General features: G+C 41.6%; 1 protein-coding gene across 2 annotated transcripts in view; it reads left to right on the top strand.

Moving 5' to 3' along the window:
• The first annotated feature begins 6,873 nt into the window (after positions 1–6,873).
• PPM1A (protein phosphatase, Mg2+/Mn2+ dependent 1A) overlaps positions 6,874–25,721 on the top strand; it is a 34,637-nt gene continuing 15,789 nt past the window's right edge. For both annotated transcript variants that reach the window (XM_036384529.2, XM_036384528.2), the window contains exons 1-3: positions 6,874–7,052; positions 20,988–21,839; positions 23,557–23,674. In XM_036384529.2, the coding sequence (XP_036240422.1) occupies positions 21,006–21,839; positions 23,557–23,674 (952 nt within the window). In that variant the 5' untranslated portion in view covers positions 6,874–7,052; positions 20,988–21,005. The remainder of the gene's footprint in view (positions 7,053–20,987; positions 21,840–23,556; positions 23,675–25,721) is intronic.

Genomic DNA, 25,721 nt, shown 5'->3' with positions numbered 1-25,721 from the left:
GGATCCAAAAAGCAACCAATCCAAAGGGACAAAAAACAGGATAAAAAAGGGCTTCTGACCCACTGAGTGCCTGCCGCTCCATCTGGGACGTCGCTACATCGCTGCTGAAATGAAGCCGCAGCGCCGGCGCTGGAGCATCCTCGACGGGAACGCTCCTGCTCAGCCCGCGGGCCCCCTTGCTTTAGGCCTTTCTTTTTCTTACGATAAAAGCTGAAAGGCTTTAGGCCTTTCTTTTTCTTACGATAAAAGCTGAAATCACTTTAGTACCAAGAGCTTGCTCTCGTTTTTATCATGGCTGATAAAATATTCTGGGTGTTCTCCACCTCGCAGCTTGTCTTGTAGCAAAAGGTCTTGTTAAGAGAATCAGACTTTGAGAAAAGGAATACCAAGACACGGGCATTTCTTGGTGCCCAGTGATGAGGATTAAATGAAGTGTACCCTCCATGCTGGAAGGAGCTGTGGAAGGTATCCCTGCTGGAGCCCTGGTGTGTTCTAATCTGCCCCAGGCTTTTAAATACTTCAAATCAACTTACGCTGTCTCATAACGTGGCTTTAAGCTGATTGATGGTTTCAGTGCCGCGGAGAGGCACAGATGGTCCCAAAGAGCCCATATGCATCGTACTGCTGAGAAACTGGTGGAGAGCTCAGGGACAGGGGCCAAAATGCATTGGCATAGCCAGGCAAGCCATGCCAGCACTCCTTCAGACATCAAACACGGTCATTTTGTCCCTTTTTCCATAACAGGTTCAGGACACACAGGCTTTCTAGCAAGGCTTTTCCATTTCAACTGCCTAGGCAGCAGAGGTTCTAAAGGGAGAGGGGAAAAAATCACTTTAAATGTTTTTGTTCTTTCCCCTCGTTTTTCATTTTCTTTCAAATTCCTGTAGACTGTATTGACATTCTTTTTTAATTTCCCCGTGCCACAGGAAAAGCAAATTTTCCTAGCCACTGGGCCTTCAGTGACATTTTGCTACAGATAGAAGGAGGCATGTGAAATGCAGGTGTTTTGCAGATGAGCTCTGAAAACCTTGATAAACTGCATTTCTCTTTCTGAGCTGCCTGGATTTTTGTCATCTTTGGGCTTTTGAAGAAATTGGGAGATGCCATGATTTCCCATATTTCATATACAAAAAAGATACAAATGGAGGACTGACCCTTCCCCAGTATTTTAGAATATTATTAATACTTGCATACACTTATTTATATTCATGGTAAATATATTACCTTTATTCTCCTTTTTATCTTTTATTAATTTATAATATATATTTTGTATGCTTGCATTTTATATGCTTTATATTTTTATTGTGCTTATTTTTACAAGCTTTGTATTTTTATTATGCTTCTATATTGAATATATTTTATATTTATTTTCAGGCATAAGAGGATTATTCTTCTGTTGATACATTGGTCTTTACTGTACTTTGCTTTTGCTGATTTTCTTGAATTATAGGTTACTTCCATCGGCAAATTCTCCCTGGAAAAATAAAACTCATGACTGAGCATCATTTGCTTTCTCTTACAGCTAAAATAAGAAAACCACATTGTGATGCCCTAATGATTTTGTACCTAATTTTGTAGTTTGAAAATTACCAGCATTTGGTTTTTAAATGAGGTCATAACTGTTGTTTTTAAAAGCAATCAGCAGAGCATGGATCTGGTCTCAGAGGCAACAAAGGTTGGGAAGCACTTTTCAGAAGTCCAGCAGAAAGGGAATTAAGTCAAAAGTGCTGCATTTCAGGAATGCAGGATGTTTGTATGTGATGACCAAAATCTTTGTGACATCCTTCAGATAAATTCAGGTTGAATGCAGGATCCACCCTAGGTGTGTGCTTTTGATGATTTAAACATCATGTGATTATTAATCATCACCACAGTGCCAGCATTTTATGGAGTTCCCAAAGGCACAGCTGCCTGAGCAGATCCCTCCAGGTGCCATCACACCAGGGTGCTGCAGGAATAGCACCAGGAAGATGGGAAGCCTGCAGGGTAATCGTCCATCTGGCTTTGGGATCCCAAAAATAGGTGCAGCCCCCTGGAGAAGGGATGGGGATCAGTACTTCCCAAGCCAAGCATGAAGTTATGGCAACATCCCATTATTACAGGTCCCACATATCATTAATATGAAGATTTCTGTAGATAACCTCTAAGTATCTCTAAGGTAATGAATTAATTTTAGCTATCTAAAAATTAAGGATCTAGTCTAAGTAGTCATCTCAGCTTCTTCTGAACTCACAGAAACTACAGAAGAGAAAAAAGTCACCTTCAAAGGACTCACCCAACCTGCTCCAGGCACTGGCAAAAACATGACAGTAATGATCACCTGTCTCCTTCCACCAAACCAAGGCAACCTGAACAACAGCTTGATTATACATCTAATATTTAGATGAGTATTACCAGGTGATACAAATCCTTCTACAAACAAAACACCACAGTTTACCAACTTTTTAGGCTACAGAGCAACTTGAAATGTATTATCTCCCACCTACATGAGATATTCATGGCAGACCATAAAAGAGAGGAGGAACAGGGACAGTAAGTAAGGGAAGCTGAAATGAAGGTTTCAGATGAGAGAAGTTCAGTTTTTTTCTCTGAGAAGTCAAGAAATCTAAATGGTGCAATACAACAGTTCACAGTTACAACAATGATCCTCCACCTCTACTCTGCCCCAGTGAGGCCACATGTGGAGACCTCAAATCCATGCAAAATGAACCATTATTGTCTTTTGTGACTCTCCTGAACATCTTTGGGTTGACACCTGTGCTACCACCCTTTTCTGCCTGATCCTGGGCAATGCAGGAAACATTTTGAGGTGCTGGTATTAATTAGAGCAGTCTTGGAGCTTCTTTTTCTTAGTTTTGGGTAGCAGAAGGGAACTCCTGGAATATTCAGTTCTGGTCTCCTCAGTTCAAGAAAGACAAAGAGCAACTGGAGATGGTCCAGAAGAGGCCACAAGGATGATCAAGAGTCTGGAGCATCCCTCTGATGAGGAGAGATGAGGGAGGTGGGCCTGTTTAGCTCAGAAGAGCCTGGAGGGCATCTCATCAATGCATAAAAATATCTCAGAGGTGGATGCCATGAGGACCGTGCCAGATTCTTTTTGGTGATGCTCAGAGACAGGATGAGGAGAAAAGACCATGAACTAAAACACAGCAAGGCTCACCACCACACGAGGAAGAACTTCTCAGGTTGACAGTGGCAGAGCACTGGAACAAACTGCCCAGGAAGGTTGTGGAGTCTCCCTCTCTGGAGACATTCCAACCCACCTGGATGTGTTCCTGCGTCACTGCTCCAAGTGACCCTGCCTTGGCAGGGGGTTGGACTGGGTGATCTCCAAAGCTTCTTTCCAACCTGGCTATTGTGTGATTCTGTGATCCTGTGATTCTGTGATATTGGTATTAAAAGTCCCTTATTTGAGAAAAACACAGACAAAACTCTGATACTCCATGATATGCCTTACAATAAAATAAGTTTAATCACTGGTATTAAACCAGGAAGAGTTAAAAGGGGTGTTGGGCAATCCAGCATGCAGAGATTACAGCAGGCTCACACAGAATATGGCCCCTGTGATGGAAGCTGGTTCCAAAGTGCAGTTCCATTGCCATGTGACCCCAGCAGCCACTGTGGCCCCATTTTCTCTTTTATGGGAAATGATGTCATTGGGAACAGTTTCACTGGGCCAAGTGTGGAATTTTCTAAATTGAGTTTTAATGAATAGACAGGACAAAGTCATCCTCCTGCCTGCAATAACTGAGTGTGCTTTGGTGACAAAAAGCTGCTTATTTAGATACACAGGGGTTTATATTTCTTTTTTAGAAATACTCTTGGCAACTACCATCCATCCAGAGACTTTTAAAAAGCTGTAACAGGAAACAGAATTAAAACTGTCCAAAGTAATATTTTCTAAAAATAGGCTGGGGAGCAGCATATCATTTTAAATATGACTATAATGCTAAAAGAACTTTCTTGTTCCAAACAGTGAAATATGATCCTTCTCAATAACTCATAAATGATTTATGATACAGAGTTGAGTTTCACAATGGTTCTCGTTACTGTGTTGCTAATGAGTATGGTGACTACAGGTCCCAACCATCTGTATCACAACTTGGTGTACAGCTAAAGAGAAAATAAATAGTTGTACATTGGGAGATGTAGTCTTATCAACTACAAATACATTTAGTAGAGGGATATTATATACACAGCTGTTTTATCCTAATTAAAAGTGATGCTTGAATTTCTTGCAAATATTTATTACCATTGTCAGTGCAACAGGCCAAGCAAATCTAGGGAGCTAAATAAAAAGTTATGCTTTAAGAAAATATTGTAGTAATTTAACTTAGTCCAATTTCCCCTGAAAAGTGTATAAATAGCAAATGAGAGCAGCAAATTCTCTGCTGTCATTACATTCTTGCAGCTTAAAATGAGGGCATTGCCAAAAAGATACAGGGCCATGTTTTCATTCAGTTTTATTAAAAAAAAAAAAGCACTCAAAACACACATGTACATAACATGGAATCTAAATGAAATCCATGATTGTATATAATTCAAAGTGCTAGGAGAGTTTTATTAAAGTGGAAAAGAGGGGTGAAAAATTAAATTTATTTTTAAATGGAGAAGGTAAAGAAACATGGCACATGCCTGCAGGAACAACTCTGTAATCATGGGAAGGGAAGAGTTAGGGCTTACATTTAAATGTCTCTAAAGATCTGTTTCCACCAACAAATTTCACTGCATTTAACTATAAAGGCCTGAAATTTCTAAACTAAAGACCCTTAATAGTTACCAGAACATCGAGCAGGACTGAGCAGTGCTCAGTATCGTGATAAGGATCACGATTAGGATGAATACAGGGAGATTGGGTCCAAACATTCCATCCATCCACAGGCAGCAACGGGGAAATTGAGATTCTGCAATTGTACCAAAACACGGTCAGTTCATCTGTCACAGGAAAGCCATAGAGCAATGAGGTTTGGTTGTATTTTCACAGCTCTTTAAGCTCTCTCAAGGTTTTGCTGTAATCTGCCCTCAGTCACTGATGAACTGCACTAATGGCTGTCGACTGTGGGAGCATAACCTGCAATTGGAGACCTCTCTAAACGTTCAGTTTAGGGAATGCTTTGGTTTGGAAAGGACCTTAAAGACCAACCAGTTCCAACCCTTGGCCATGGGCAGGGACACCTTCCACTATCCCAGGTTGCTTCAAGCCCTGTCCAATCTGGTCTGGAACATTTCCAGGGATGGAGAAGCCACAGCTTCTGTGGGCACCCTGTGCCAAGGCCTCACCACCCTCACAATAAAGAATTTCTTCATCATTTCCAATCTAAATCTACTCTCAGTTTAAAGCCATTAACATATGGCTGTTTGCTGCCATTACTGTTCAAGATGGAAACTACCTAGACAACCTTGCCAAGCACCCACTTCACCTTTCCCAGTCCTCAGCATCTCTGCCTCTGTATTCAATTCCTTCTTCACATCCTCAGAGCTACCTGTGCATTCCTGATCCTCCCCTTGAAGCACTCCTGGCACCCACTCCCCCTCAGAAATCCCCAGCCACAAGGTTTAACCCTGGCTTGCTGGAACCAGCCATTCCTCCCAGAATCACCCCCTCCTATCGCAGCCTCCTTGGGCGTCCCTCCTCCCCTCCTTGAGACAAAAGAGAGATTTGTCTAAAAGCTTCTCCTCTCAATGTGCTCCCCGCAGGCTGGTGGGGGAGTCGCTCCATGAACACACTCCCATGTCTTTTGTCCACAGGCCGGCCTTCATCAAAGGGGGCTGAAACCCGTGGGATTATTAAACCCATTATGCGTTCATTACTGGTAATCCGCTGCTGATTCTGCCAGCGGTCGTGCTTCCAAGGGGAAATCCTGCGGGGCTCCGACTCAGGCGAGTGTGAGTCCCTCAGGAGCAGAGGACAGAGTGACAGGCTGTGCCAGGCTGCACATCAGGAGGGATTTCTTCACATAAAGGGTGATTAGACATTGGATCGGGCTGCGCAGGGAGGCGATGGAATCCATAGGGAACGACTGAACACGGCACTCAGTGCCATGGTCTGGTTGACACGGTGGTGTTGGACACGATGATCCCAGAGATCTTTTCCAACCTAAATGATTCTGTGATCCAGGGAGACGAGGCTGATCCCGCCTCGGGACCCACTGTGCGCTCCATCGTCCTCAGGTGGGCTGAGCTGCCGCCGCCACCGCACCGGGACTGCGATCCGGATTGGAATCGGAACAGGACGGGGATGGGGATGTGGATCGGGATGTGGATCGGGATTTGGATCGGGATTGCGATCGCGATTTGGATCGGGATGGGGAACACCCACCCCGGCCCTCGCGCCAGCCTCTCCCCCTCAGGGGCAGGGGCGGGGCCGATGACGTCACCGCCCCGCGCGGCGCGGCGCGGGACCCGGGGCGGAGGGTGATGTAATACCCGTAACGGCCCTGCTCCGTCCGACATCCGGGTACCCTGCCGGGGTGCTGCTTTTTTTTTTTTTTCCGCCTTATATATATTTTTTTTACTCTCTCTTTTTTTAATCTGAAAAGCTCCATTTGCCGCTTTTTTGGATGTTCTAATTATTTGATTTTTTTCTTTTTTTTTTTTTTAACGGGGGAGGGGAGGTGGCGAGGAGGGAAAGGGCGCGGGGGCGCGCGCGCGCGCGCTCCCGCCTCCCCTCCCCTGCGGCGTGCGCGCCTGCGCAGAGGGGCGGCGGCGGCGGCAGCGCAGTGCGAGTGTGTGTCCGTGCGTCCGCCCGTCCGTCCGTCCGTCCGCGGCCGGCGCTCCGCGCGGCGCTGCGCGGGTGGGCGCGGAGCAGCTCCGGCGGGGGACGGAGACGGGGACGGGGGGGGGGGCCGGCGGCGGCGGGGGCGAGATGAGCGCTGGGCTCCCCCTGGGCACAGAGCCGCCCTGTGAATGAGCTGAGGCGAGGCCGCCAGCCGGGTGCCCCCCTCCTTCTCCTCCTCCTCCTCCTTGTCCCCCCCTCCTTCCCCTTCTCCCCCGCGCACCGCCGGGAGCGCGGCCCTGCCCGCACAGCCGGCGCCGACGCCGCGGCCGGGGGGGTAAGTGGCGCTGCGCAGTGCGGGGCCGGGGCGGGGTGAGGGGGCGGCGGGGCCGGGGCGCTGCGGGGCCCCGGGGCCTGTAAACAACCGGGGGCGGCGGAGCGCGGAGAGCGCGGGAGCTCGGCGCCATCCCCGGCGGCACAGCTGGGAGCGGGTCGGGCGGCCGCAGGAGGGAGGGAGATGGATGGGGAAGGGGACGGGGGGAGCGATCCCGCTGGGATGCCGCTGCCGGGAGCCCCCTGCGCAGCCCCTGCATTGCAGGCGCCCGCTGAGGGTGGGGGTGTCCCCGGAGCCCCCCGGGCACGGCGGGGGGAGGGTGAGCAGCGGGGTCTGGGCCTGGCTCAGGTAGGAGCAGCAGCTTCCCTTTCTCCCTGCCCCCTCCTTTCCTCGCCCAGAGTTCATTTAATGAAGGCTATAAACAGCCTCCTCTCCCATCGCCACCCTGACGCTCGGGGCACGGCACTGACTGGGGGGGGGGGGGTGTAAAGGAAAAAAAAAAAAGAAAAAACAACAACACGCATCTATTTATAAAGCACCCCACCCTGGCGAGGGTCGGAGCATCAAGCGCTCCCCAAGTAGTGACATTGTGAGGCAGCGGGCGGCTTTCCCTCGCCAACGCCTTTCGGGCGTTTAAAGTTTGTGAGAGGTTTCGGTGCCTCTGAAAACAATGTCGTGAGCGAAGGTTGCGCTGACGATCTGTGATCTGTCACGGCGTGCGTGGTAAAAGTCCGTGGAAGAAAATGCTGGCCTCGGTGAGAAAGTTGTGCGGCGACGTGCTGGGGAATTGGGCTTGCTTGTGAAATGCCAGAGGTTCTGAGCATAGGTCTAACCTTTTTGTTACATTAGATTGTATTCTGGTAGCTGCGATACAACAGCTAGAGGTTGACAGTTTCAGGAGAATTGATTTTACAGACATCTGTTCGATATGTATTTGTATTTATTTGGTACGATTAAAATATTTCTTAGTGTTGCCATGTGGATGGCAAAATTTTGAAGGTACAGAACTAATGTTTAAGTTTACAGTAGCACTTGGGAAAAACTAAATTTTTTTGAGCTATATTTTTATGTCAAATTGAAAAGTGCTGTGCACTGGGGTGGCTTCTGTGGAAACCTTAAAGTTTAAGGTCCTTAAGTTATTTCATCCAAAGGAAAGTTTTATTTTTATGTTGTTAAGCAGAAGGCAGTTTTAGAGCACGAGAGCAGTAGTTGGAAAGAAGGTAGGTGATACATTTTCCTTAGATTGTGATACTTAGCATCAGAGTAAGCAGAATCAATTTATGAAGTAGAAGTTCTAACTCTTGTGATTCTAGGAAATGAGTTTCCAAACATGAGCCCTTGTAGCACTTTCCTGAGCTGGTTCAGTGATTAGGTGGCTGAAGCAGGTTTTGTGCAGTACTGGTGGAATTAAGGCTGGATTTAACTCAGGACCCTGAGTTGCCAAATTACCAAGAATTTGGTCAATTCTTTTGCAATTTCTAGCCACATTTCTTCTCTGATAGCTTCCCATCTGTTGCTGTTCATAGTTTCTTCTGTGAATAACAGCAGAGAAAACGTGGGCCAGGGAAGTTTTGCACTCTACCTATCCAATCACAGCAGTGTTCAAAGGGAAGGTGTTAAAGGACAGCAGCTTGGATTGGTGCACCTAAAGTTTGTTTTAGGAGCATTAGCTGCTCCTAAAGTTTTCACTCCCTAAAGTTTCTGAGTCTCCTTTTTATATATGAGACTGGGCTAAAAGACTTGCTGATGTATAGTGCCAGTTATTAATGTTTTCATCACAGAGATCTTTGTTAAAATCCTCAGATGAACATGGAGAGAGTTTGTCTGTCCTCTGCTCTCCTCTGGCATGGCCATGTTTTCTCATATACAAGCAAGGCTTACCTCTGGTTTACAGGTCTAGTCCTCTGCCTGGTGGTTGTCAGGTAAATCTCTCCCCTGGAGGTACAGTAGAAAACTATTCCTGTTTTCCAAGTATTTCCTTAACTGTCTCTAGGTATGCTTGGGATACTTTTGTTGAAAGCGAGGAGAGATGGAAATGCCAAATGACTGGCGAAGCTTGCAGGTCCAAACAAGCAGAACTCACTCAGGGCAATTTGAATTAAAGCAGAATACTAAAAGTTGGGTTTGTTGTTTTTTGGTTGGTTTTTTTTTTTTTTTTCTGTAAAATCAAGCTCATTGCTTCTTATCTGGAGTGCAGCTTATACAGTGGAGTTGAGTCATTCTTGCTGAGGTAGCATTTTGAGAACTGTCGTTAAAATGCTTAGATATTTAACTCTGGCACAGTATAATTATGCAAACTTATGTAACTGGTATGTTTTTGAATGCAGCTGTCAATAAGAGATCTCATTGCACTTTTTTTTAGTGGAACTAGAGAATCTAAAGCAGCTGCTTTTACAAGATAACCTAAATATAAATAATTCAAGAATAGCATATTTCTTACTAAAATGTTGACATTGCTATTGGCTTAATTTTTATGTGTTCAGGTCAATTCTGATGTACAAAATCTTACGTAATTGGCTGAGCAGAACGGCATTGCAATTAAGTGATGGAATGATGCAGGTTGTGCTAATAAATAAACAAGTTTTAGAATGGGAAGTACTGTAAAATAACTGTTTTCGTTTTGCTTCTGCAACCCAGAGACATTTTAAGGACTTGAATAGTAGTAATGTTTGAATTCAAGACAATAGTGGTTTATCATAGTTAAACCTGAGCCAAACTGCATTTATTCTTCTATGGTGTGTGGACCTTTGTCATTTTTGCTCCTCTTTTCTCATAAATCATACTTGACTTTCAGTTTTTATTTTAAAAAATTGATGTATCATCTGTTTCACTCTAAATGACGCAACTTGTAATCTCATTTGCTCTTTTGGAAATTAATCTCTTTCTGGCTAATACTTGATTGCTGAACTCTTACTGATCTCTGTAGTTTTAATCACATGATCCAAATTTCAGTTAGGAATACTAGGATAAGAAATAAACTTCTGTAACATTTACACATTCTTAACTACAATCCTCTTCATTCAATGAATGGCAAATGCAAAGTATCAAGTCTGTGTATACAATATGTAATCCCTGAAAAAATGTCAGTGTTCTTAGGATATTTAGAAGATCCAGGGAACGTGCATAAATGTACATTTTATGTGCATTCCATTCACCAGTGCTAAAAAATATTTTTAAGGGAGGATTCATATATTTGAGCCATGACATGGTTCATATCACAGTGGAGATAACGTTTCCTACTTGGAGCTTCTTTATGTTTGCTGTCTGTCTGTGAAGGAACAATTTAGCATTTAATAAGATTTAATATTTCTAGAGTAAATCACTTGACTCTTAAGACTGGGAAGAATGTTTAGGCCAAGGGAATTGTAATCAGGGCAGGAGGAGAAAGCAAGGGTGATAGCATGGGAGTGAGCAGGCTGATTTTTGTTCCTGGGTAGAGTCAGTAACCACTGGGTGTTACTGGTGTTAAGCTACGGCTGCAAGGTCTGCTTTTCTATATTTGTGTGCTAAACTCTGGTCTGTGTTAAACCACATACCGAGTTACAGATTTCTGTCAAGTTGCTATCTTTTTTCTTATTTATTTTGTTTGTGTTTAAACACAAATACCAGTACAATTCACTAATGGATATTTCAGCTGCCTGTTGGAGTCTACAGAACAGAGTGTGTTTATAAATACATGAAACAGTTGCTCAGATTTTTTTAACGGCTCTTCTCGAAAGGTGTTTATATGTGACTAAAACAACAGAATAAAAACTTCTTGCACTGACACACAGTTGCAATGAAGTACACTTCTACTGCTTAGAGTGTAAACTTGAAAGCAGTATATATCTATATGTAGCAAAAGAGCTTCTAAGAGTGCCAGGAAGGAAAAAGCAAAACTGGCTGCCCATGTTTCAATATTGAAACGTAGAGAAATGCAGTTTACAGAGAGAGGAAAAAGTACATTAGCCTCTTCATTGCTAACAGGTTAGTTCTCAAAAGTAAGAATATTTTAGTAGATAAAAAGGTCTCTAAAGTCTTCTAAGATAATAATTTACAAACCAAACAAACTCAAGTGTAACATGACTTGTATTTTGATAGCTGCAGTTTAAATAAAGCAAAGCACTTCAGTGTGCTTGTGGTGATATGCCACGTGCAGCTGAATTATGTGGGACTGCTCAGATTTGTGATGTTGCTCTCATCTTCAATGCCTTGCTGGATTGTGACCTAGAGAATTAAATGTGCTCTCATATTTGGGTCTCAGCTGCAACTTGAAGGATTTTCTGTATCTATGTGTGCAATTCATTTTTACTGCCAACTGTCCTTGTCATCTGAAATTCAAATGGCAGCCTGTATTCTCTTGATCATATCATAGCTATTTGTCCATTAAGTTCTGTGGTATTTTTTCCTTAGAAATGCTCTAAAATGCAGTAGCCACGAGAACTGTGTAGACTGTGCCTGAGTTCTTTGTGTTTAAGGATGAGTTTAAGGAATTCTCCAGCTGTTGAGTAAAACCCAGTCTTTGGAAAGGAGTGCAGAATGTGGAAAAACGTGGGCGGTTAAGCAGCTAGCATTAAATTGTAGGAAAATTTAATGAAGAAGGAATCGGTTGCTGTCAGTAAATAATTTTCTAGTTCCCTCAGTCAATTACAGTAAGTATTTGGACAGACCCTTGTTAAAAATCAACTGCTGCTGCTCTCTGTAAAAAACCATTCTGAGGCTGCAGAGCAAGGCCCTGTAAGCTTAGGAAATGCTGGCATTAGCACTGCTTTGATTTTTGAAGAACAGGTGAATTCAACATTGTCCTCATTAAGTGACCAGACTGTTTAGAGCTGTCATGAACTCTGGAGTGAGAGGAGCACCTTTACTGCCTGTCATGGGCAAATCTGCTTGTAGTGATAGAAGTGAGCTTGGCAATCACTGTGCCCTCAGAGGAAAGCCTTCAGTCCTGAAAGCTTCTGTCTGCATAAAAGGCTAAGAACAAGGGTTGTTTTTTTCATTGGTTTCTTTTTATGTAGTCTTGGGCGAAAAATCTGTTTTATTGCAGCAGTCATCGTCTGTCCTTGTTCTTTTAATGAGATAGGAATGCTGGGGACGTGAGGGCAAAATAGCTTTGTAAATAAAAGCTCTGTGTGTGTACAAAAGAGCAAACTCCAGCTTTTCCTAAGCTTTGAGGATTTAACTTCCAGGTCTTAATGTGCTTCTGGCATAGTTTTGATGTCATTTCCTTGCAAGCAAAGCCAGGTTCCAGCTGTAACTTCAGAGCATTTCCTATTTTATTACCATTTTATTCCCGTGTGTAGTCATCAGGTTTCAAGTCTCTCCTGTATGCTGCTTTTCCTGTATCCTTACCAGAATAGTGTTAATGTTGCTGAGATTAGAACCCCACAAATGTTTTCATGTGAAGTGAAGGGTCTGGGAAATTGCTTGTGCATTATTTCATAATATTGAGTGCTTGACTAAACAGGAAGTTTTGGGGCCTCTGTGCAAACATCATCTTCTAATTATTGGGCACACGCATACTGGTTGTGTTTTCTCAAAATAGTTTATTTTTATTTTACTCCCAAGCTCTGTCTGTATAAACTTAATTTTCACTTGGGTTTCATTCAGCCATATTGTTAAAATAAATTGCTCATAAGACAAACCATAAGCAATTGGCTGGTGCTTCTTGTTGAAGTTAGGAAGATCTGAAGTTTGAAAGCTTTAAATAATTAGTTTTTAAAAGGAGCAGTGACATTGGTGAGCAACTAGAAACGCAGAGAGAGAAATTAAGGAGCAGATAGAGGAATGTTTCCATGTGTTCAGCTTTCTTGAACTATTTAGGACTGTATTGATTAAATTGTTAAGATGTTTGTGGTGAGGTTATCAGTGAAACCATACAGCAGAGGGATGGTGGGGTTTTGTAAGAATTTGTACACATTGCCACAGGCAACAAACAGTATCAACTGTAAAAAAAATGGCAGTTTCCTGAACTGAGAGTAACTGTGTGAGTATAATTTTTTCCCCATATTTCAGGAATAGTTCAATTAATACAGTTGCTGTTTTGCTGATTTTAAAATTGTTATTTGAGCCTCCCTTTGTCTTTGGAGTCTCAGCAAATAATCCCATTGGGACCTTTTTCCATGGAGCATCTTTTTCCTGGTTTATTTTAACACTTAGCTAAAACACTGACAAATTGGCAGTAGCTTGACTTCAGGTGCATTTGAACAACCAGAACAGTCATGGACAGAACCTATTCTGCTCTAGAGGCTCTACCCAATGTCTTCACTCTTTTGGGTTGGGGCAGAATGGGTTAGGACTCTGCAGTTGTCTTGATTTTTCTGAATAGATTTATTGAACTTGATTAAAAAAAGTAAATGCTTTTTGTTTGGTTAGGTTTGGGTTTTTTTTCCTTTGCCACAGAAATGCAGTGGAATTACGTGAGCCTTCCTCTAAAAAAAACATTCCTCTGTGAATCTTTAACTTTATTTTTTTTTGTGGCAGGTATTGTTTGATTGGTAAAACTGACAGTGAATGAAGATATTGAGGCTTCAAGCTGTAAATAAGAGATCCAAAAAAAGCAATTTAGAGAAAAGGAGGATTTTAGCTATTATTTGAATAATTTGATATGTTCAGATTTGTTAAATTCTTGCACTCTGAGCGGCTTGTACTCAAGTAGGAATTTTCAGTTAGGCCCAGAATATTTAGGAGTGGGGAAATGATCTGCAGTGATGAGAAATGACAGTGGCAGAGCACTCGTGGTATTACAAATACTGGAAAAAATTGTAATTCAACTTTCATGACTTACTATAGCTCCATTCTTCTGGGTTGTCTCTTTCTGTTTCCTTTTCACCCATGTTTTCTTTGTGGTGAAACTGCTGCTGTGTGGAGTTCTGTTGGAAAGGCTGTGTAGCACAGTGTACTCCTTCTGTCATGAGCAGCTTGGTTGGAATCCTTAAATTCACTTGTTTGCCTTGCTCTTTCAAAAAATTTGAATCTTACTGCATCTCATTGATACATAAACTGAAGCAAGGCCTTTCTTTCTCCCAAATTCTGTCTACACAGACTGCAGCTTCCTTGGATCTTCCAGTTCTTTTTTTTCTGTTGTTCTGTTTTCAATGGGGCTCTGAATTTTGGCTGGAGCCTGCAGGAATTTCTGCAGTGTTAACAAAGCACTTGTTTAAGCTTTTTGTCTAAAATGGGTGTCTTTTGTTTGTTTTCCAACACTTCTAAGTAAGAAATCTTTGGAAAATGAAATATAACCAGAAAGGTGCTGAACTCAGCAGCAGCATGGACATGTTTTCTGCTTATTAATGCTTTCAAGCAAGGACCTTGGCCTTTTCATTCTCATGCTGTTCAGACAGCAGCACATGAATTTATGCAGAGCTACCTCATTGATTTTCATAGTTCTTGTTAGTGCCATTTTGGTTGTCTACACAGTTTTTCATAGTGATTGGGCTGCTCATACTTTGATGCTGCTGTGGTTTTTTGATGCCTTCCCACTTCTAATTTGTAGTACAGATATTTAGAAAGAAGCAAGAATTCTGTCTGGGCCAAGAAATATTTAATCATGTTCTGCCCATCATGTTAGGATCCTGATGAGTGACTGGCACTCATGGATGCAAGTTGTATCTCCTCTCAGAATCAATGTAGTGAATTTTCATTCCCAGCAGTGCTCTTGGTGATTCTGGAAAGAACTTTAGTTTTTTCCATAACTGTCGAGATTGCAAAATTAACTCCATAAAGAATTCTTGAAATTACATCACCATCTTTCAAACTTCTGAAGGAACAATTTGTTAGAGGTGAATTATCTATTTCAATGTCCAGAGCTTCCTTTTACAAAAATCAGATTACACATGTCTCTGCTGGAGAGAGTTTGAACCTCAGCCAAAATACACTCATATTGAGAAGCTTCTCATTTAACCTTGGAACAGGTTTAGTTGTCTGCAGGAAAGGTAGGTAGGAGCAGAAAATAATGTTTTAAGAAGAAGCTGAAACATGTTGTTGGAGGGAGGGTGTTAACTTAGAAATGGTTACCTTCTGTGTTCCAGAAGGCTTTAATAATCCTCTCCTAAATCCTACCTGCCCTGCCATATGCACCACGTGGGATAAAATATTTTGCTGCTTAGTACAGGGAGGCATTTGGAAAGGCTGTCAGCTCCTAGCAAGGAGAAGGGATTTTAAACAGAAGTTATGTTTAAAAAAAAACAACTCTCCAAACAACTTAGCTCAGTGAAATGGCAGTGCCTGTGGACCAGCTATGAAGAGATCAGAACTCATAGGTGTTTGTATCAGAGGTGCAGGGATTTAGTATTTTCTGCTGTGCTGTGAAGTTGTAGTAGCCATCACTGTTGCATATTAATTACTGGGAGAGAGGGAGGATAAGTTAGGGAAATTTGGAATAGATCATACTTTCCTTCATACACACAGAGTTATTAACTTGCTTCCTCTGTTGTTTTGTTTTTTGGTTTTTGTTTTTTTTTTCAGTCTGCCACAAGCCATACCTCCTACATCTGTTCTAAACCAAAAGTTCTTAATGTTACTAGAAATTTTCTTACCCATATGGGTGGTTTATGTTCTTCCTTTTGCAGTTGTCTTACTGAAGTAGAACACAGACTACAGCTGCATCCCCAAGAAACAAATGATCTGGTGGGGAAATGGTGGGTTAGTCTGTGTTTATTGAAATAGCCCCAGTTCTGTATTTAATTTCTTTTACTTCTTTTACATAAACAGTTCATGTCTCCTAGCTGCCATATATTCCTGTGTCTGAAAGTACACATTCAGAAACATCAACTGTAATTTTTTGGTGTTTTATTGATGTTTCAAACTGTGAGTGCCAGAACTCAGTCATATAGCCTCCAATAGCTTTTAAATAGTTTCATTGGCAAGAAGCTTTTTCATGACTTCATTCAGCCCATGACTGTGGTGTAATTATGTCTCCTCATCTGCGTGTTCTGTTTTATTTTAGTCATTCTTCCGATCCCTGGGATGTTCTCTGACATGTTGTTTGTTAAAATTAATTGATTTGGGGCATCCAGTATGTACTGTCAGTTTTTCATTCAGGAGGCTGTAACTTCTGAAAATGTTTCCACGTTTGCACTGTTACATGCTGTCTGCTACTGCATCCAGGCAGAGGGAGCAGTACTGCAGATCAGGCTGCAGTTGAAGTGAACAAATGCCCTTTTTCTAGTCACTAGCAGTCTGTATAATTTGGTGACTTGCTCTGTGTCCTGTAGTTCAAGTAAAGGTTGTAATCTTTCTCTGTGGTCCTCATTACAAGACACGGAGTGTAATGTCACTGGGAGAATTATTCCAGGAAATGGGAGTGTGGGGGTATTTCTCAGCTTAGTTAGAACAAGTGCCTGTGACTTCAGTGTGGTTCATGTAAGCAGCTTATCCCAGTGGAAGGAATACAGCTTGGAATTGTTTAAAAAGGATTATTAATATACATATTGTTCAAGTGAAAGTTTCAGATGGGGGTGGTTAGTTTTCTGAGACAAAGTGATCAAATCTTTGTCCAAATTCCTTGGAGAGTTAATTTGTATTTCTGTAGGGGTATGTGGAATTGCATTAACTGTCCTTTGTGAACAATTTAGGGCTTATGTTCATTTGAACCTTCAGGCAAATGAACAAGCAAATAGCAAACCAGTAAAATTTATTTTCCTGTGTAGCAGAAAGCATTGCAGTTGTGCTGCCTGGATAGCACAATTTGAGGAACAAATGAAGGGGCAAAGAGATTTCATGCATTCCAGTGATGTATCTGTGGTTGTCCCTGGTTGTCCATGGCCTGGGATACTAATTACCCTCCTTTTTCTTTGCCACTCTGTTCTCCAGTTACATCTACTTTCAAGGACTTTAGCTACTGACTCTTTGGCATGCTCCATTCATTATTTCAGTTTTGTTTCCAATGCTGCAGTCCTTTGAATTTTAGCACTCTTGTGTTTTATCCAAGACCTTGTTATTTGTGTTGATTTTTCTTGTGTACAGTATTCTTACTTTTCTGTCTGCAAACTTCAACTTGAGTTTTCTGTGCACTTGCTGGAGAGGCTGTCCTTCAGTTTGACCTCCACAAAATCAGTGCTTCAGAAATTGTGGTTAAAATGCACTTGTAGATGCAGAGATGCACCCCCTGCACATTCATTTCTGTTCACAGGGGTCCATTTTCACATCTAGTTTTGTTCAGTTTTGCCTCTCTCTTCTTCAGAGCCAAAATCCAGAAACTTAGACTGCAGAAAGCTCTTCTCTTTTAGGACCTAAAACTAACGGAAGTCACTGATTTGGAAATGGTGATCCAAGAATCATCTTAGATTAAAATTGAAGATTGTTCAGCTGATGGCTGTGCAGTTGTAGCACCAGATGATGTGTGAGAATCACCATTTATGAAGAAAATGTTGCACCTCTGACCTTTTTACAAGGCACCACCCTTACAATACTGTTCAGAATGGTCCTGCTTTAAGGAAAAAAAAAGGGGAAAAATATTTTGCCACTAAACTTCATCATTAAAGTGCCTTTTCTCTTACTTTGCCTTTAATAGGAAGAATGTCTGTCTCCTTCAGTACATATGTGCATCATTCAAGCATCCCAAAAGTTGAGGCTTCCAGAGTAGAGGACTGGTTCTGTCTCCTGCCACGAGACTGCAGTTTTCTGGCATGATTGTAGAAATGTGTGACTGGATTAAGAGAGTAAAATTCCTTGTAGAGTAAAGATCATAAAATGAGGGCTCCTCTTAAGAAAGATGACTAAAGACATGAAGAGAGGCTGAGTTAAGCCATGTTCAGGATCTGTTTTATGTATTGCATGCAGTCTGTTCTGGGTCTGTGTTTTTACATAACAAAGTCATGCTGTAACTTGGGCACTTGCACTGCTATAGGTTAATCAGATTTGCATGCAGAGTTATGTGCTTAACCAAAGGTGTCATTCCAACTCAGTCACTGTAGTGCACAAAGCACCTCATCAAAGAATGACAAATGTGCTCATAATTTAGGCAGACACCGGTGTGTGAAAGATGTTTCCATAGATATGAACTCAAAAACAGGTCTAAAAGGTATTTTTAGTAGGAAGGAGGCGTGGCTTTCTTATGTCAGCATTTCTCTGTGTGTGTCCATCCCTTCTTGTAAAACTAAGATTCTTTTTGTTCATAGCTAAGACTCTTGAAATTCTTTAGGTTTTGATTACACATTAAAGATATGGGGGGAGAAGTAGCAGGTAGTGTCCAATTCATCAGAATTCACAGTTGGGTCAGTTTTAACTGAATTTTTTCTGAATGAGAATTGGAATTGTGGGTAAAAACCTAAAGATCTGGCACATTCATCCTATCCACAAGTAAACAATGCTTTTTCTGCAGATACAGTGAGGATTTTGAAAACTTGGCCTATTCTCCTGCAGGTTTAGACTGCTATTCTGGTAAAAGTCTGGTTAGCTGGGATATGGCAGGGAAGACAACTGCAGTCTGTTACTGCAGTTTTCAGAGGGGGATCACTTCCTGCTGTGAGCAGCTTCTGAAGGAGTTGTTCCATGGCCACTCTGTGGTTTTCCTTTTGCCCAGCTATATTCTCATCCATGGTGGGCAACTCTCACCCCTGAAGAATCCTGGATCAACATCTCACCTACAAAGCTTAGCTTCAAAGACCACCAGCTTTTAGGGTTCATTCTGGGAAGGGATAAGGCAATTTGGTGTTTAAATGGAGAGTGATTTGTTAACTTAGAAGGTGTGCTGACAGTTCTGTAGTTTTTAGAACTTCACACAGAGTGCCTGTAAGTATTTCTAATTTACATGATAAACTACTGAGCAGGACAAACAGTTTACAAAGCACAGCCCTGAATGTTGTGTGCATACTAAGGTGAGAGGTTAGGAGAAAAATGGCCCTTTTTAGTCCAGATTTGTTTTATTTTAAATAAAGCAATAATGTCAAATACTTCACAGAATTATATTGGCCAGGACAGTTTCTGCTTTTTGAGCTCTAAATTAAGGTGAAAAAGTTGAATATCTGCATTCTGTCTAATGATCTCCTCAACAAAGAGAACATTCAGTGTTAAACTCTGCTCCTATCATAAAATGAATAAAAAGTGTTATTCAGCAAAATAATTACCCACGTGATTTATAGCAGCATTCTGTAATTATTTTGATCACTCTGACTTCACTAGAGTTGCATGTGAAGATAAAAAAGTCTTAAGTCGTATTTTTTTCCTAGCAACTGCAGTAATGTGAACCTCCTGCATGTGCATGGGACACAAGACACACGGTGCACACTCTGTTTTGTTGGTTAGTTACAGCTTGCTTGGGCATCAATATTTTGTGTTCACTTGAGAAGAGACAGAACTCCAGTTTGGGGTGAGGGGAAGCAGAGGTGAATCGCTGCTGCCATCCCCCTACAGCTCAAGTATGTGTTTTGTTTTTGTTAGCAAAGCACGTGAGCCAAAGAGTGCATAACCAGTCCCCATGCCTCGCATTTGAATCACTGTTGTGGTGAGATCAAATATAACCATTTCTTGACTGTTTATTTTAACACAGATGTTTCAGAAAGGTTGACAGTGGCTGGAAGAGACAGTGTGAAGAGCTTTGTTGGATATATGGTGTCATTAATGGCTGGTGCTGTATTGCAGTAAAAAAGCATGTTATAAAAACATGATGCTGTCACTTAGAAAGCTGGTCAAATATATTCCATGGTCAAGCTAAGCATTCCTGAAACCCCTGGTGTACTGATTTTTCTGCTAGTGCAGCTGTTAGTTGGGGCCTCAGGTAAAATCTGTTTTTGAGGTTCTTTTCACAGCTAATTTTTGTCCACAGTCTTCAAACAGAAAAGCTCACAGTTTTGTTCCATTACTTTGTATTGTATAACAGTGATTTGCAGACTCTTTGATGCTTCCCAAGGCATAATTTGCAAGTATGTAAAATGTGTGACCTATTTTGTACGATTTTTTAATAATGAATGCACAAATAAAGCGATGTGGATTAGAAGGGTGGGTTGGATGGTTAGGGTGTGAAAACCATGAAGATAAACCAGTCAGTTTACACTGCCTGCAAATATCACTTATTCTCTTCAGCATGAATATTTGCTGCATCACAGCCCAAGGAGGAGAAGGTGTGCAGTGTATGGGTCTGGCTTGAATCTTGATTCACACAAGAATATACAATACCTGTGATTTTATTTCCAAACAGATTTCCTCAGATTTGTCAGGGGCAGTTGCCTTTCAGTGAAGCATGAATACATGAGGGTTTTAAGTAAATCTGCAGCACAGACATCTGAGAAGCTGCTGCGTAATTTAACTGAAAATCTAAGGATGAGCTTTCACAAGATGGCTGAGCCAAACTAATGGCTTGCTGCTGCCTAAAGGGACAGCTGCTCTGTTCCTTCCCAGTCCTAGTTTATCCAATGTTGCTTTTTCCTTTATGCAGACTCTAGCATCCTCTTGGTTGTTATTATCATTTATCTGTTTAAAAAAAGCCAAATAACAACCAAACCCAAAACCCACTGAAATCCCCATCTTAAAAAAAAAACCCAAAAAACTAATCAGTTTGCTTTGATTTTCCCATCACTACCAGAAAAGCAGTGGTAGCAGGAATTTGTGGCCAGCAGGTAGGGATCTAGGGAATGCCAGTGTCCTAGAAACATTGAACTCTTTCATGGCTCAGTAGTTGCAGGGAACAGCCATTCAGATGTGTGCCAGTTAACAAGTCCTCTTTGAAAGTGGTTTCATACATAGTTCTATTAGAGGCTTTTGTCAGAACCATGAATGACAGTGAACATGAATTTTTCAAGTAAAACAGCTGAAAATACAAAAATATGAAAAGTGCAGTTCAGCTAGTAGTAGCGTCCTTGTTTAAATTAGATGAAAGCAATGCAAATTTGACTGGAGACACAGAAAAATCAGCTTTATAGCTGTGTACTTTGGGCATCTTACTTGTACCATTATTTAATATCTTCCAACAGCATTTTTAAGAAATATCTTAATAATCCTTTTTTTTTTTTTCCTTTGCAGAACTGAAGGAAGGTCACCATGGGAGCATTTTTAGACAAGCCAAAGATGGAGAAGCATAACGCCCAGGGGCAGGGGAATGGGCTGCGTTACGGGCTGAGCAGCATGCAGGGCTGGCGCGTGGAAATGGAGGATGCACACACGGCTGTGATTGGTTTGCCAAATGGACTTGATGGATGGTCGTTTTTTGCTGTCTATGATGGGCACGCTGGATCCCAGGTTGCCAAGTACTGCTGTGAGCATTTATTAGATCACATCACGAGCAACCAGGATTTTAAAGGGCCAGATGGGCCACCGTCTGTGGAAAGTGTAAAGAGCGGCATCAGAACAGGTTTCCTGCAAATTGACGAACACATGAGAGTCATCTCTGAGAAGAAGCATGGCGCAGACAGAAGTGGGTCAACAGCTGTGGGTGTCATGATTTCTCCCCAACACACGTACTTCATCAACTGTGGAGACTCGAGAGGTTTGCTCTGTCGAAACAGGAAGGTTCACTTCTTCACACAGGATCACAAACCAAGTAACCCTCTGGAGAAGGAGCGGATCCAGAATGCAGGTGGCTCCGTCATGATTCAGCGTGTGAATGGCTCCCTTGCTGTTTCAAGGGCACTTGGGGACTTTGATTACAAATGTGTCCATGGGAAAGGTCCTACAGAACAGCTGGTCTCACCCGAGCCTGAAGTTTATGAAATTGAGAGATCAGAAGAAGATGATCAGTTCATCATCCTGGCGTGCGACGGTATCTGGGATGTTATGGGAAATGAAGAGCTGTGTGACTTTGTAAGATCCAGACTTGAAGTCACTGATGACCTTGAGAAAGTTTGCAATGAGATAGTTGACACCTGCTTGTACAAGGTAGCCAGACTTGAGAGAAGGAGTTTACTGTGCTTTCCCTATTAGAGGTTTATGAGCAAGCTAATAATAACTTTGCTTCCAGTCTATAAATATTCAGTGGTTTATGGTAACATGACTTTGACAGTGATGACCACGTTTCCTGCAAAAATGGTGGTAGAGGGGAAATGAACACGCAGCAGAAACATTTTTCTGGGTGGTTTTGGTTAATTAAGAGGTTATAATCATGTACAAATACACTGTGATCAGTGGAAAACTAGAAGCTAATGGGAATTTATGGGCAAGCTAAAGACAATAACTGCCCTTTTCTGTTTCATAATGTTCTTTACAAAACCTCAACTCTTAAGACTTAATCAGGCTAGAGAGTGTATTTTCCCTTCCTAATCTTCCCCTGCTTTCTTGGGCACATAGTATTAACATTACTGTCATATTTACATCAAGATAAATGCAGAATCAGTGAACCTTGACTTCGTATTTTGAAGACTTGGCTTCCTAAGTTAGTTTTTCGTTTGGTTTAATTACTGTATTTCTTACTCACTGTTGTATCATACAGCTCTGAAACCAGCTCTAGCAGATGGAGACTATTTGGTTTAACAAAACTATGTAACTTTGTCTGCATTAACTTCTACTTTGTATTAATAAGTTGCAGTGTGATGCAGTTACTGAGTTTCATAGCTTGATACTTATTTTGCAAAGGCAAACTGGCAGCCATAAAGGAAAAAAGCCAACTTTTTTTCTAGAGAATCAAGACAACATCCCTGCTCTTCCCACATGGCTAACAGGATCGTTGTTTCCCATCTGAAAAACTGGAATTGCTTTCCAACACCTTGGCAGATTGATAATGGTTACATTTTTGGTTACTATTTTTCTTTGGCAATCCTAAAAGCAAATACCAGGAAGGGAGCAGTGGCTTGTGGATGCTGTAAGCTTTGCAGGAGCCAGCTGTCAGCACCTCCCCATACCCATATACTGTTGTTGTGCACACTGGCTTGTTCTTGCTCTTGCTGACATCAGTGGAGTTAATTACTGTTAAAAGTTAAGCCTGTGGATGCATGTTTGTAGGCCAAAGCACAGGGGTATTGTAAGTAAACCAAACACTTACTTTGCATAAGCAGAATGTGTTTGTATTTTTAAATATTCAAGGATTGGGGTTCCTTTATTTGGAGTATTAAATGTAAATATTTTTTGCAAAGATCTGGGTACCTTACAGCTGTTTTTTCAACAAATTCTATCACTTTCAACCTTTCTTGTTTTAAATGAAATGGAGAAGGAAAAAACCTAATAGCTGTGATTTTTAGTGGAAGCACTGTCTGAATTTAGCACCTTCCTGATTAGTGCTTTTGAGCAGTAATGGTTTTGTTCACCCATTCAGCTGTTTTCCCAAAATGATTGGATGGCACTTAAAACAAGATGGAACACAACTTTGTAATTATACATCACTCATTACTAATGTCAGTTTTTAGATGACAGTGGGGTGTCTGTAACTGGCTCCATGTAGTCTTCAGACCATAAAAGTGGAAAAAACAATGACTGAAGAGTTGTACCAAATGAATTCTCTAAGGGGTACAGGGAGATTAATTCTAATGATAATATTAATCCATAATAGTGAAAGCTGGATTCTGATACAATATGATTTGTGAATTTCTGTATTTAAAATGCTTTGATGTGTGTTTAGCCTGGTGTGTATACATTTCTCAAATCATTTTTTCTTTTCCACCAGGGAAGTCGAGACAACATGAGTGTGATATTGATCTGTTTTCCGAATGCACCAAAGGTATCACCAGAGGCGGTGAAAAGAGAGGCAGAGTTGGACAAGTACCTGGAAAGCAGAGTAGAAGGTGGATCATTTAAAAAAAAATAAGTAACTTTGTTTCTAAACAGACCCCTGGCCCCCTTCCCCTTCCAACAATTAAACCCTTAACACATACAGGCTTTTTAATAGACCTTCAAGTGCCATTGGCCATCCTGTGTACCTCTGAAAAAGGCACTCTATATATCCTGAAAAAGTTCTGCTATGAAAGTGCAGCAGCCTGTAGCCCTGAAAATTATTCAGGATGGCAGAGAATTCATTTATGCCCAGTGTTCTTCCTGAGTCTGTTGACAGCACTAACTTCAGACCAGTGAATCCTGGTTCCTGTCACATGGAGTTAAAGAAAATAATCAGAATATCTTACAAAGTGTCTGTGAAGATGGTCATTTGAGTGCTATTTATAGTTAAGTACAAATCAGTTAGCTGTAATATTTTATTATCCAATAATAGTAGGGTTACAACTCAATTACTATAATCTTTAAGCACCTGCTTACATATTTACTTATTTGAAAGTACGTCAGAAATTTGTCAAAGCTAATCTTTAAGCATTCATGACAAACAAAAGCTGGGTACTCATCTTGATAGTAACTTTAAAATTTTTCTTAAACTTTAAATTGAAACTGTGAGTCTGGGGCTTTTTGGATCACATAAAAACGATACTTGAAATCAAGTAGATTCAAATGATTTCTGATTAAAACTGCATTTATAGTGCCTTTTGATATTTAAAACCAACTACATCTTGGAGTTTGTTTCTGAAATCTAAGACATGCTGTATGCATTATTTGCATAGGTTAAGTCTATTTTTGAAGTGGACTCCTCTATATGTTACAAGTCTAGTTATGTGTGTGTATACTTCCAGGAATCCTTAATAGCACACAGGGCACGATAGGCAGAGTTCTCCACAACTATGGTAGCAGTGGTTAGTAAGTTAGAGGAGTACACTATGCACTTTTTTCCTCCTTAACTTGCTTTATGGTAACACAGTGCAGCTCCAGAAATTTCACAGGGAACTTGCCTGCATGGGAATTTTGGGCTCAGACAAATCCATGTGTGATTTTAAAGCACTTACAACCTGTGTAGGTGCTCTTGCAGAAAGTACCACGTTTTTCCAAGCCTCACTTGCCAGCTCTCAGCAAAACTGCATCTGTTCTGCCCCTGAACAAATGCCCAGGCAGACATTTGTGTGTTTTAATGCCCACACTTGCCTGAGAGGAGAGGAGAGGAGAGGTTGGTGGCAGTCAGTGCTGGTGTGAATGTCCCTGGCAGCGTGGCAGGAATGTCCCCGTGCAGTCCCACTGCGGGAGGGAGGTGTCAGCAGAGCAGGGAGCAGGTTTGCACCAGGAGGAGCTCTCTGTGTGTGCCCACCCACAGATCTGCTGAAGAACAAGTGTGCTGTACATTCACACATTGATTCACAGCCTGGTAACTCTCCTTATCTGGGCAAGTGCTGCCTTCTTATCTTAGATAGTGTGTCTGAGCTCAGACAAACCCGTGACCTAGAATATGAAAATACAATGAAGCCAAGGCTGCGTCTTCAGCTGGCCTCATCCTACCCCAGGAATGTTACAGTGAGGAAAGCTGGCATTTTCGTACAGCTGCTTCATTTTGTAAAGGAACAGCCTAAACACTGGACCTGCATGTGGTTATGGTACATACAAGGAATTTGGCTGCTGGTACTTTGCATTTATACAAATAGGAAATTTGCAGGAATGATCAAAGTGTGATAATTGCATAGAGGCAGAAGGATTCTGTATGTAGTTATAAAGCACTTTAATACTAATTTAATGGGATGATGTCTGAACAACTTGAGGAGATCTACTGTACTTCCTCTCAAGGGTCTTTGCTTAATTTTTAGAGTTATCCTCAATCTTTTGTCTGTTGTTGCACAAAAATATTATTTAAATGAATGAATATTTAGTAAATACTACTCAACCCAGCAGTGATTTGTATCAGCTGTTTGCAGAATTTGGCCTTTTAGGACTTATGCATGAGGAAAGTTGAAAGGCCTGAATCAAGGCAGAATTTCACGAACAGGAGTTGATGATAACTTTGTTATTTAATATATAATTAATTAA

Source organism: Molothrus ater, chromosome 6 (assembly GCF_012460135.2).
Source record: "Molothrus ater isolate BHLD 08-10-18 breed brown headed cowbird chromosome 6, BPBGC_Mater_1.1, whole genome shotgun sequence".
Classification (NCBI taxonomy): Eukaryota; Metazoa; Chordata; class Aves; order Passeriformes; family Icteridae; genus Molothrus; species Molothrus ater.
The sequence above is the reverse complement of the archived record's forward strand: the minus strand, read 5'-3'. Positions and strand labels throughout refer to the sequence as shown.